Here is a 13,161-nt window from a genome sequence, read left to right as displayed (position 1 = left end):
ATTGAGGGAGGAAGCTTGGAAAAGAGAAGCCACAGAGAGGAAGCCCCCTAAATCTAGGTACAAACTCACTTTAAATTGACCCCTGACCTGTGCTTGCGTAGACGAGATTCCAAGGAGACTGTTAAAGCAACAGCTGAAAAAGCTGCAGAAACACAGCAACTGTCTCATCTGCCGGCTGCAAAGGAGGCAGAATGAGGAGTTAAAAGTCTCCCCAAGTCGGGCCTGGCAAACACCATGGGCTTTCCATCGAAACCCTAGAAGGGCCGTAGGGAGTAAAGTTTATATCCTAGGTCCAAAGAATGTACCGTAAAACTAGTGGCAAAACTAAAACAAATTCATCTTCAAAAGTGCAATACCAGGGAACTCCCTGGTGGTCCAGCGGTTAGGACTCGGTGCTTTTACTGCAGGGGCCTGGGTTCAATCCTGGTCAGGAAACTAAGATCCCACAAGCCGAGCAGCCAAAAAAAAAAAAAAAAAAAAAGTGCAATACCAAGCATCCACAAATGAGTCAGTAACATAATTGACTGCTTAAAACAAAAATCATCACTCTATTAAATGTCCCAAAACTGGTGGAAAAACAACAGACAGATTCGAAAAGATCAGTGCATCTCAAAAATGATAAACACAAAGAAAATCACACCTGGGGTCATCATGGGCAAACAGTTGATAGATCAAAGATAAAATCTTAAAATCTTCAGACAAAATGAGGAAAAAATAATAAGCATAACTTCTGACTTACCAGAAATAATGGAGGACAGAATCACATCTTCAAATATCCAAAAGAAAAACAAAACAAAACACGTCAGCCCAGAGTTCTATATCCAGCAGAAATGTGTTTCAAAAGTGAAGGCAGGGGCTTCCCCGGTGGCCTAGTGGCTGAAAGTCTGCCTGCCAATGCAGGGGACACGGGTTTGTGCCCCGGTCCGGGAAGATTCCACATGCCGCGGAGCGGCTGGGCCCGTGAGCCATGGCCGCTGAGCCTGCGCGTCCGGAGCCTGTGCTCCGCAACGGGAGAGGCCGCGACAGTGAGAGGCCTGCGCACCACGATGAAGAGTGGCCCCCGCTCGCCGCAACTGGAGAAAGCCCTCGCACAGAAAAGAAGACCCAACACAGCCAAAAATAAATAAATAAATAAAATTAAAAAAAAAAAAAGTGAAGGCAGAATAAAGACACATCCTATAGGCATCCAGAGGATATAAGGAAAGATTATGACAACTGGAAGGCAACACATTAGACAAGTGCGATGAAATGAGGAAAATTCCTTGAAAGAAACTTACCAAAACGGATGCAAAATGAAATAAAAATTATGAATAAGCCTATAATTATTTTAGAAGATGAATTTGTAATTAAAAACCTTCCTACAAAGAAAACTCTAGGCCTAGATAATTAAACTGTTGAAGGCTATCAGACATTTAAAGAAAAACTAGTATCAGTCTACCCAAATTCTCTCAGGAAATAAGAGGAAGGAACACTTCCTAACTGTTTTCCCAAGTTTAGCACAGCCGTAATATGAAAATTTGACAAAACACTACAAGAAAAAAAATTCAGATCAATATCCCTCATGAACATAATTGAAAAATTCTTATGGAAATATTATTAAACTGAACCCAGCAACATATAAAAAGGATAATACATCATTTTCAAGTGGAGTTTATAACTTTGACTTAACATTTTAAAAATTAATGTAATCCTGGATGGACCTAGAGTTTATCATGCTAAGTGAAATAAGACAGAGAAAGACAAATATCATATGATATCATTTATATGTGGAATCTAAGAAAAATGATACAAATGAACTTATTTACAAAACAGAAATAGACCCACAGACATAGAAAACAAACTTATGGTTACCAAAGGGGAAAGGCAGGGAAGAGATAAATTAGGAGTTTGGGATTAACAGATACACACATATATAAAGTAGATATAACTGAATCACTTTGCTGTACACCTAAAACTAACAGAACTTTGTAAATCAACTATACTTCAATTTAAAAAATAATTTAAAAAAAGAAAATAACCTTTCAAACTCATAAAAATATGATCCACTTACCTAGATGAGTGGCTAGAATGTAATACGTTAAATATTTGTTGTATATAATCTGTTATATTAACATATTAGCATATGTTAAGAATGAACATTAAATATTAATATTGATCATTATAATTGTGCTAATAAATATTAATATATTTTTTAAATTAATGTAATTAATTACATATCCACCTGGGGGGAAAATAAACTGCAACTCCCACATATACAGAAAAAAATTAATCTGTGTTGGTTAATAGACCTACATGTAAAAGCTAAAAGTATAAATATGCTTCAAGAAGAAAACATAGGAGAATATCTTTGTGACCTTGTGGTAGGCAAAGATTTCTTAGAACATGAAAAGCACTAGCTGTTAAAGAAAAAACATAAATAGGACATTATCAGAATCTAAAACCACTGCTCATCAAATGACATAGTTAAGAATATGAGAAGGCAAGCCACAAAGAGAAAATATTTGCAAAACATATATCTGACAAAGAACTTGTATGCAGAATATATAAAGAACTCAAGCTAATCAGTAACAAGAAGACAAACAACCCAATAAAAAGTTGCCAAAAATCTTGAATAGTCACTTTACAAAAGAAAACGTATGAATGGCTAATATATACATGAAAAGAGTCTCAAAATTATTAGTCATCAGAGAAATGTAAATTAAAACTAAATGAGAAATTTTGCAATCAGTGGAATGGCTAATTGTTTTTTAATGTACAGTGCCAAATGTTAGCAAGGATGTGGGGCAAAGTTGAATTCTCCTACGTTGCTGGTAAAATTGTTAAATTGTACAACTACTTTGGAAAACCATTTGGTAGTTCGTTTAAAGTTTAACATACACCTCCTTTATGATCCAGCCATTTCACTCCTGCATATTTACTCAAAAGAAATGACAACATATTTTCATTTAAAAGATTTGAACAGGAATTATCATAGCAGCTTTATTTATATTAATTAATGTCAATTGACAGGAAGATGAACAAATAAATGATGGTAAATTCAAATGATGGACTCCTATTCCGTAATTTCAAAAATGAACTACAGATAAACACAACAACACAGATGAGTTTCAAAACACTATGTTGAGCAAAAGCATCAGGGCACAAAAGACTAAATCCTCTAGATTGCAATTACATGAAGCTCAAGAACAGGTAAAACTAATACATGATAATAGAAATCAGTTGAAGTTTGTGGAGAAAAGAGTAGGGATTGGCTGTTGAGGGACACAAGAGCGCTTTCTGGGATGATGGGAATGTTCTATATCTTGATCCAGGCGGTAATAACACAGGTGTGCACATTTATAAACACCTGATTAATTGTACACTTAAGGTCTGGCATTTCAATGTATGTAAAGTTTGCCTCAAATTTTTAGAAACTAAATTCTTTGCATTTCCTAGAATAAAATAGTAGCCTCTGTATGAACATTACTCTAGAAATGAAATAACTTTGGAGAGAGGCAAATAGTCTAAAAAGAAATCCTTTAATCCTACTGAAAAGTGTTTGGTGAGAAACTGCTATATTCTTGAAGATGGATATCCATTTTGGGATTATGTCAAGGCACTTAAAGAAAAAAAAAAACCTCTTTAGGTTGATGGAAGGAGTATGAACTAAGGTCAACATTGCGGATCACTTAATGTCCCACCCCTTCTTGGTAATGCAAAGAGCAGAGAAATACGTAGCAATCCTGCACATTTTGATGTTACAGCTTTCTCCTAAAATGACCCAGCAAGAGTGATACCCACTGATCAAATCCAATGATAACCCTCCTCCAGCATATATCATTTGGTACAAAGTGAATGTGAAAATTGAGGAAACTGTCAATATAATTCAGGTTGCTCCAAAGTTAGAAATCTGGAATTGTGTTTGTTGAGGTGTGGAAATGGGCAGCTATTGAATTTATGGTCTCTTCATTGCTAAGAGTTTTTTGTTTGCTTGGATATATTCCCAGTTTTCAGCATCATTTACCACTGTGATTCCTAATCACATGTGTGTGACCTTTTTTTCTTTTTGGAAGCTTATAGAATCTTCTATTTATCACTAATTTTTTGAAATTTCGCAGTGATGTGTCTTTGTGTGGGTTTTCCCCCTATTGTTTTACTGGGTGTTTGGTGGGCTCTTTGAATCTGGAAACAAGTGTCCTTCAATTCTGTGCTATTCTTGTGTTAGTTTTTTGATTTTTGATTCCACTTCCTCTTTCTTTTCTTCTGCACATTCATTAGTTAGAGGAAATACTTGATCCTCTTATTTTCTAATCTTTTCTCTTGTTTTTTTTAAAAAACTATATGTTGTTTTGTCCTAATTTCTGGGAGTTTTCCTTAAATTTATCTTCAACTATTTTATTAATTTATTCTAGATTTCTGCTACCTAGTTTTATTTTCTAAGAGCTCTTTATTATTCCCTGAATATTAATTCCTATTATAGGATCCTTTTCCTGTTACATTCACAGACACAGTATTTTCTCTTTATGGCTTGGAGAATATGAATTATAGTTTGGGTTTGTATTGCCTTTTAAGAAGATGTTCCCTGTATTGTTTCTGTTTCCTCTGAGTCACAGAATCTCCTTAAGAGTCTCACAGTCCTTATTTGGCCTAGTTTGTTTGTTTAAATATTTTTTATTGTTCTAAAATATACATAACATAAAATTTACCATTTTAGCCATTTTTAAGTGTACAATTCAGCGGCATTAAGAACATTCATAATGTTGTACAACCATCACTACTATCCATTTCCAGGCATTTTTCATCTCCAAACTGAAGCTCTACACCCATTAAACAGTAACTCCCCATGCATCCTTCTCTCTGTCTCTGGTAAGCTCTATTCCCCTTTCCATCTCTGCGAATTTGACTATTCTAGGAATTTCATATAAGTGGAATCATGACATATCCGGCTTATTTCACTCAACATGATGCTTTCAGGGTCCATGCATATTGTAGCATCTATCAGAATTTCATTCCTTTTTAAGTTGAATAATATTCCATTGTGTAATATGTATAGACCACATTTTGTTTATCCAGTCACATCCATCAGTGGGTATTGGGTTGTTTCCATCTTTTGGCTCTTGCGAATAATGCTGCCATGAACACTGCGGCATATTTTACTAGTAGGTTATACAAAGCTATTTAACCAGAATTTGGGCAAGGTGAAAACAGGTTTAATATCTTCCCTAAACTAATGGTTCTAAAACTTGGCCATGCATGAGAATCACCTGGGGTGTTTTTAAAACCTTCCAAAGCCCATGCTGCAACCCAGACCAATGACATCAGATTACCTTGGGAGTGGGACACAGGCCATGAGTATTTTTTGTAAATCTTACCAGTTGATTCCAATGTGCAGCCCAGTTTGAGAACCAGTGCCCTAAGCAGTGGCCACAGTCCTTATTTGGATGGGGCTTGTCAACCCGGGGGACTCAACTCTCAGGACCTGCAGGATTTTTTCTTATTCGAATCCACTTGCCCAGAAAGTAGTGTTCTAATCTATGACCTACGGCATGAGCCAGCTGCCATCTTTCCGGAAGCCAAGCAGAGAAAGTGGTCCAGGGTCTCACCATTCAAAATGCACTCTCTTTCTTAACCTGCCTATTTTCAGCAGCTGCCTCATCCAGGCTTCTGCTGTGCTAGCGAGGGGCATCGCCCATTCGGACAGGCTTGAGGATAAGACCTGGGGTCTGCCTCTTTCACAGACTTTCAGCCAAGCCTCTTTTCTTCAGCTCCACCTCAGCCACTCTCTGGAGTCCCGCAAAAACATTCAACTGCTGAACTTCATCTGAGTTTGGAGTGTGAATCAGCTTCCTTCTCCTTTGCCACTTAGTCTTTGCAGTTATGTTTTTACATTTATCCTCAGGAAAAAGTACTTTACTTGTCCTAATTCACCCAAGACTTAGGCTTTGTGAGACTGTTCACAAGTAAACAAAAAATGAGCATGAACTGAATAGTGAATTGGACGAATTTTTAATTAATAACTGGTAAACTTAAGAGAACAAACTCTTTTCTGTTAAAAAAAAAACCCATAAATCTTGACATTTAAATTAAAACATATCTGAAATTCCCTGGCACTCCAGTGGTTAGGACTCCACACTTCCATTGCCAGGGGCCCAGGTTCAATCCCTGGTCGGGGAACTAGGATCCTGCCAGCCACGGGAGATGCAGTAAGTAAGTAAGTAAGTAAGTAAGTAAGTAAGTAAATAAATAAATAAATAAATAACAAACATATCTAAAGGAATACCGCTAAAGTCTCCATCCATATGAAGCCAATTAAAAATTATACTTATCGGGCTTCCCTGGTGGCGCAGTGGTTGAGAGTCCGCCTGCTGATGCAGGGGACGCGGGTTCGTGCCCCGGTCCGGGAAGATCCCACATGCCGCGGAGCGGCTGGGCCCGTGAGCCATGGCCGCTGAGACTGCGCGTCCGGAGCCTGTGCTCCGCAACGGGAGAGGCCGCAGCAGTGAGAGGCCCGCGTACCGAAAAAAGAAAAAAAAAAATTATACTTATCAAAGACTTGTGTGGTGTTTTAAAAATGTGAAGCTTACATTTACCTCCTGTACTTTAAAAAGCTGCATTGATTTCCTGAGTTTTTAAACTTAACCTCCCCCAAATGTCCCATCATAACCCAAATCAAAAAGTATGCATTTTAAGAAATGAAAAAAGCTGGGAATGAAAATTTTAATTTCAATAGTCACTTGTCTTTATGATGTCCCTCTAGTAATTAAAAATTTTTATTTCAGAGCTTTCAAACTTCATTTTGGGCAGGAATTTGATGATATATCATATTACAGTAGAATCTTCTAAGTCAGTGAATAAAACATATAAACAAAGTTGCTGGACCTAGAAACATATTGATAAAGATCAGCTCCTCAAATTCATTTGACAGAAGCAAACACACTTGAGAGGATATAATTTATGACTTCCTCTGAAGCAAGACAGACTCTAGACTTATTTGCAAAAGGAACGAAGTGAACTGAATAATCTGTTTAAACATAATGCAGTGAAGTACCTGCTTCTTGACAGACAGGCCAGATCTCAGGTTCCCAACCCTGTCCTGTGGCCCTTCAAGACGGTCAAAGTCATCCATAGGGATGTTTTGTGGCTGAAGTTCCAACTGAGTGTTTTGGGTTCAATGTCTTTTGATCTCCTAGGTATGAGCCCTCCCTGGCTTCTTCCTGAAACTTCTGGGATCACCCTGAGGCAGGTGCAGAGGATCCTAGCACTGGAATGACACCACTCATCTAAGCCACATGGTCCTGTCACTTTTAACTCCTAAATATCCTTGGATTCTCTCCCTCTCTGTCCTATTCCCAGCCTCGCTGCTATAGTTGGATCCTCATCGTTTCTTCCTGATCGATTGCCATAGCCTCCTTTTTATTCTGTTGCCTTTACGATCACTGCTGAAATCCACCTTACCCACTGCTGCTTTTGTGATCTTTCTGAAATGCAAACGTGAACATATCACTCCTCTGTAGAAAATTCTTCACTGGTTCCCCAGTTACTGCCTGATAAGGCTTAGGCTTCATAACTGGGCATATAAGACCTCCATGATCTAACTTATGCTTCTTACTTCCCCTGTCTTTTTCGCTTTAAGCTGTGAGAGGACCATGAACATGTCTGTCCTGCTACCCTGGCATTATTCTCAGTGCCAGGTCCAGAGCCTGACACCTAATGGATAATTACTAATAGGTACATCACTACCCCATGTCTCATGCTTTTGATTTACGGGCTTTTTTTTTTGCTAGCCAATTGAGTTTTGTTGTTGTTGTTGTTTGTTTTTTGGTAATAACACAAGTGTGCCCTTCTTTCACAACTCATTTATTCACACATTCACTCATTTACCTTGGGATCACTACCATCTAACACTGTGACTGCTACGAGTAAGTACTCTGAACGAATAAGTGAAAATGGAGATGACACATACCGGAGGAGTTGACTGCTCTGGATTGCAACTGGACTTGCAACCCAGTGCAGTTTTTCCCCAGGCAGTTCATGTATAGACAAATACAAGGACCAGGAGACAAACGTAGCCTTCCACTTGCTCTTCACAAGTCTGGGAACAAGAGTCAAGGAATCAAGACTTTGTAGAATGAATCGGAGCAAACAAAATAAAGAGCAAACAAACCAACTTCCAATAAATAACTACAAATGTAATCAGGACTCTCCCAAGCCCCCAATTAAACGGCACAGAGCGCTAACTCCATTGACACCCAGGTGTCCCCGGAAGCCCCGCCCCCTCGGAGGCGGGGCGTGCGCGTAGTGGGCGGGGCCTTCCGGCTCGATCACGCCCCGTGGGCGGGGCGTAAGCGGGTGGGCTGAGCTGGAGCATCCCCGCGGTTTCCTAGGAGATGAAACACACAGCACGCCAGAGCTTGACAAGGGAGTGAACAAGGTAAGCGGCCGGCGCTGGCAGGTAATCCCGAGCGGGCAGCTGGGCCGCCACCCTCCGTCCGACCCAGCCCGAGCCTGTCCTGCGAGGCGGCTCGGCATGTCCCCTCGGCTCCCTGTCCTACCAGCGCCAACCTCCGCCGAGAGAAGGGGCCTGGACACTGGTAGTGGGAGGGACTGGAGGGAGGAGAATTCGGGGAGGGGCGGGACGGGCAGGAGGCGGTCAACCTGCTCCTATAGCTGTCGGTTCGCTCCGAGACCCCCTCGACCATTTTCCTGCGCTCCTAGACGGCGCGGTCAGTCCTGGGTTGGAGGATGACGGCGGGAATCCACCAGTCTGAGGGACCCGCACCCCCTAACCTCTACCCCAGGGTCTCCCAATGCACCCCCCTGCTCTCCCCCGCTCCCTTTAGTGCTTAGGCTGGAGGGGACGCTACTTTTAGGAGTGAGGGGCGGGATCAGGTCTGGAGAAGGCAGTGGAATTGAGTTCAAAACTGTTACAAAATTGAAAAGGAGAAAGAAGAAAGAGAAACTGGGTCCAAATTCAGTCCTCATTCGTGCATTCCCAAATGACTCCCAGGTAAAAGCGGAATCCCGGCACAGGGTGGACCAGCGGGCGCCCCCAGTCCTCACGCCGAGCCAACCGCGGGGGGGGTCAGGGGATCACCTGCCCGCTGTGGCCGGACACGCAGGGCCTCGGGGACGAGCCCTGCCCGCAGACGGGAGTCTTTTAAAAGTCCCGGTTTGCGAGAAAAGATCAGAGCGTCTGGGAACGAAAACTGCTTCTTAACTACAAATAAGACTGAGACATGGTCAGTTTAAGGACAGGGCTGGAGTCGGGGGAGGGGAAGCAATAAAACTGGCTTTTTAGTGGTTTGTAATCTCAATTCTAAAAGGAAAGAAATGTATGTGATTGTGTTTAGATAATCTTTTAAAATGATCAGGCATTTGTTCTAATTGTAACGGAATTCTCATAAAGAGAGTCAAAGTTATCGGAGTGATTTTAATCGGAAAAACGACCCGTTCAGTCGAAATAGTGGCGGAGGCAAACGTTACTTTCCAGCCTTTTGGCTTTCCTTTATCGGCCCCGCGCCCTGTTCACCGCCGAGTGACCGGGAAGGGACAAACCCTCCCCTCCCTCCCAGGGCGGCCACCTTCTGCCTACGCAAAGCTGGCTGGCTGTACCATCTCTTCGTTGGGGTGGGTTACTTTGGTTTGGTTTTGCTTCGTTTTAAAAGTTTGTGAATATTAGCACAGAGCACCATGCTTTTATTTATTTTTTAACACAGAATCCTGTTTTCCCATTGTAAAATCTCCCCTTTTAATTTCTGTAAACGTATGATTTGGTTAGTTTGAAATCTTTTTTCTCTTTTGCTTTTGAAACGACTTAATGGTTTTTATGGAGTTACTTTTTTTTTTTTTAAACAAACGTTAATGCCAGCCTTAGAGTAATAACGTTACAGCAGATTCTACAAAGACAAGTTGAAGACATGGAAACGTTATCTGCTCAGTGATTGGGCAGACACAAATTTTACCCTCCATTTGCCCTCTCTGTTAATCTTCTTTAATCCTATCTAAATCCCTTATTAGCTGGCAGAAGCTGTTGAGAATAAAGCTCAAGTTTACAGTAATTGCGCACTTCGATAAAAGTAAGACAACTAGAACGGGAGAGAAATGATAAGGGCATTTATCTAATGTAGGCCTATAATTGAGCCTCTAAATAAATTCCTTTTTCCTTAAACCAGAATATAAGGTTTGTATAACTCATAAGGAAGTCAGTAAGTATTGGAGCTGGACTGCAGAAAATTCCAAGTTCCTAACAGTTCTATTAAATTAATTAATCATAGTTACATTACATTTACTTGTTTTGCTTTGTTGCATATATATGGAAATATGTGCATAAGAAATCATGTCAATACATCCCTGTTTTGCAGAGTTATCTTTCCAAAGGTCCACAGAGAAGAATATATGTAACTTGCAGAGAAATATTATTGGGTGTGAACTGGGGACCCATAGGCAGTCTGTCTTTTAAGTTACATATACTGTTTTTGACTAGTAATCTGTTTAGGACCTTCCTATTCTACATGGATAAAAATAGTTGTTTATATGCTATCAGTGAGTAGGTACATGGGAGTAATGATTATAAAAAAAAATCCTTTACCTTTATATATCTATGCCATTAGGCCATTATCCTTATATTTTTAGGGGGATAAGGGGACAGTTGAAATGGTCAGCTTCTCACCCTGGAGAGCTGTTTATTTTGTATTTAACATGACTCAAAAGAGGCCTTTTTAAAGTTTTGTTTGGGAGCATAGAATGTAAACTTGTGTTACTTAAAGGTTAGTAAACTGGCCCAGTTCTCTGAGAGACACAAATCAGAGCTTTTAAAAATCTATGTCATATCCATAATCTTTACCCCTCAAACGAAAGAAACTGGGAAATGGCTGTGTCCCTTACTTATTTTTCCCTGAATATAAGTATCCTGTGCTATAGCACTTGAAACAAACTTTGCGTTTCCAGTGTTTATTTGGAAGATGATTGGTTAGGCTTGGAGTGCAGTTTCTACAATAGCCACTCCAAAACCGGTTGGGCTTCCGGGACAATGCAGAAAGGAGTCAATGACTGAATGGTCTGTTGTGCTAACAGTACTGATGATGGTGGGCTGATGGTCTTAATAGTGGACCGGAAAGAGGCAGTTAATCCCACTTTTGCAGGTTGTTGAGCCGCTGCAAGGGAAAGTTTCAATGTTTCTGGCATCCCTTACTCTGAACTTCTCTCCCCATCTGTGCCGCTCCCTCTTTCACTCCCTTCTCAAGCCATTTGTCCTTTTCCAGAAGTGCCTACATAACTGCCTACCTCTCAGACCCTCAATGCCTGTCCTCAGTGAGGTATGAACAAGAAAACAATTTGTTGTATGTGCAGCAGATTTGCAAAGAAAAGAAGATGCTATTTATCCCATTAAAATTCTTAATTAAATAATTTTGGGGGGTTGGGTAAAAATAATAATTTTCTTAAGGAACTCCAGGAAGACTCCCTTCTCCCCCACTCACACTCTTTCCCTTCACTGTTTCTGGCCTATAATTTTTCACTAAGTCCTTCCAGGTATCAGGACGAGACAGAGGTAGCCCCAGGGTGTAGCCAGGGTGGGGCGCACCCTGTGCACTTTCCCGGTTGTTTATAGCATCTTGGCGTTTTAGGGTGAGGAGTTAGGAATCTTTAGGGGGTGGAGGGGGTGGGCAGCTTTCATTGCGGGGTAGATTCTACATGGTTTGGCAGCGGAGAGGGGTGGTTCCTTTAGCTGCACCAGTGATTGTAAAAGCTGGCAAGAATGGGTTGTTCAGCAGCTGGGGACTGCACTAAAAACCCAAACAGCTTCAGGCTAATGCAAGTATTCCACTGACTCCATCACTGATTCTCTGACTGCTCATAGGTCATTTAATCCCTCTGTGTTTTTACTGTATAATTTTACTGATATGATAAACACCATGGCCTTTCGGACAAATTTATTCTCTGTATTGTTACTTAACCAGAAAGAATCAGTAAACCTCTAGAAAGTACATTTCCTTAAAAGAGATAAGTGTATGTCACCTTAAACAGAAAAGCTAGAAAAGAATGTCAAGCAATTTAGGGATTCCCTGGCGGTTCAGTGGTTAGGACTCGACGCTTTCACTGCGGTGAATGGGGTTCAATCCCTGACTGATGAACTAAGGTCCCACAAGCTGCCCGGTGCAGCCAAAAAAAAAAAAAGAAAGAAAAGAAAGAAAGAAAGAAAAACAATTTAACATGCTGATAATAAAATGCCAAATACTGATTTAGTAAGAGTCTAAGTGATCAGAAGAAATACACTTCAGAGTCCATGTTTTGTTTAATCATAGCACAGGGTACAAAATAAACCCCCAAAGAGCTTTCAAACTTATATTTCCTTATCCAGATAAAGGAACAATGAAGAAAAGCAAATACACGTTTTGGTCAGGAAATATGTGAGGAGGCGGGGGTGTTACCTTTCTCTATATTAATGCCTTAATATTTAGAATCTGTGTCTGTGTATAATGTAATGACCACTTACAAAAGAACTTCATTTTCAGGCAAATGAGGAACCATTTGCTGGCATGTGTTAAGACCATTTGCTCAGATTTAAGCTGAGAAAAATGAAGGAACCACTAAATAGAACTGGAATTTACTATTGTGATCTCTTTTTCAAGATCCTGGCCACAGAGTTAGCATGGCCTAAACTACCTCTCATGTGCCTTTGAAGTGGTTATTCTCTATATGAAGTAAAATAAATGACAAATTAACACACACTCCCTGTTATTTAAAAGCCCCACGGTTTCTTCCAAAGTTTCCTGTGGACAAATGTGTTCCTGTATAAAGGAAACAACACAGCTTTAGCGCACTTCTCTGCCATGTTTCCTCAGAAAGCCTGTTTTTGGAAGCCTTAGGTACTTTGACAACTAAAACATATTCTTGCCGCTCCTAAATTTCTGCATCTAATAGAGAAGCAATTTTTATGATTTTATGTCGTGGAGATCATGCTACAGTGAAAAAAAAAAATCTTTGGGTTTCCCTGGTGGCGCAGTGGTTGAGAGTCCGCCTGCCGATGCAGGGGACGCGGGTTCGTGCCCCGGTCCGGGAAGATCCCACATGCCGCTGAGCGGCTGGGCCCATGAGCCATGGCCGCTGAGCCTGTGTGTCCAGAGCCTGTGCTCCACAACGGGAGAGGCCACAACAGTGAGAGGCCCGCGTACCGCAAAAAAA

General features: G+C 40.7%; 1 protein-coding gene across 1 annotated transcript in view; it reads right to left on the bottom strand.

The window, feature by feature from the left end:
• SYCP2L (synaptonemal complex protein 2 like) overlaps nucleotides 1-13,161 on the bottom strand; it is a 166,364-nt gene that overhangs the window by 90,860 nt on the left and 62,343 nt on the right. The window contains exon 6 of the mRNA XM_027128359.1: nucleotides 7,943-8,071. Coding sequence (XP_026984160.1) covers nucleotides 7,943-8,071 — 129 coding nt within the window. The remainder of the gene's footprint in view (nucleotides 1-7,942; nucleotides 8,072-13,161) is intronic.

Source organism: Aethalodelphis obliquidens, unplaced genomic scaffold (genome assembly GCF_003676395.1).
Source record: "Aethalodelphis obliquidens isolate GAN/ISIS:26980383/991018 unplaced genomic scaffold, ASM367639v1 scaffold34, whole genome shotgun sequence".
Classification (NCBI taxonomy): domain Eukaryota; kingdom Metazoa; phylum Chordata; class Mammalia; order Artiodactyla; family Delphinidae; genus Aethalodelphis; species Aethalodelphis obliquidens.
The sequence above is the reverse complement of the archived record's forward strand: the minus strand, read 5'-3'. Positions and strand labels throughout refer to the sequence as shown.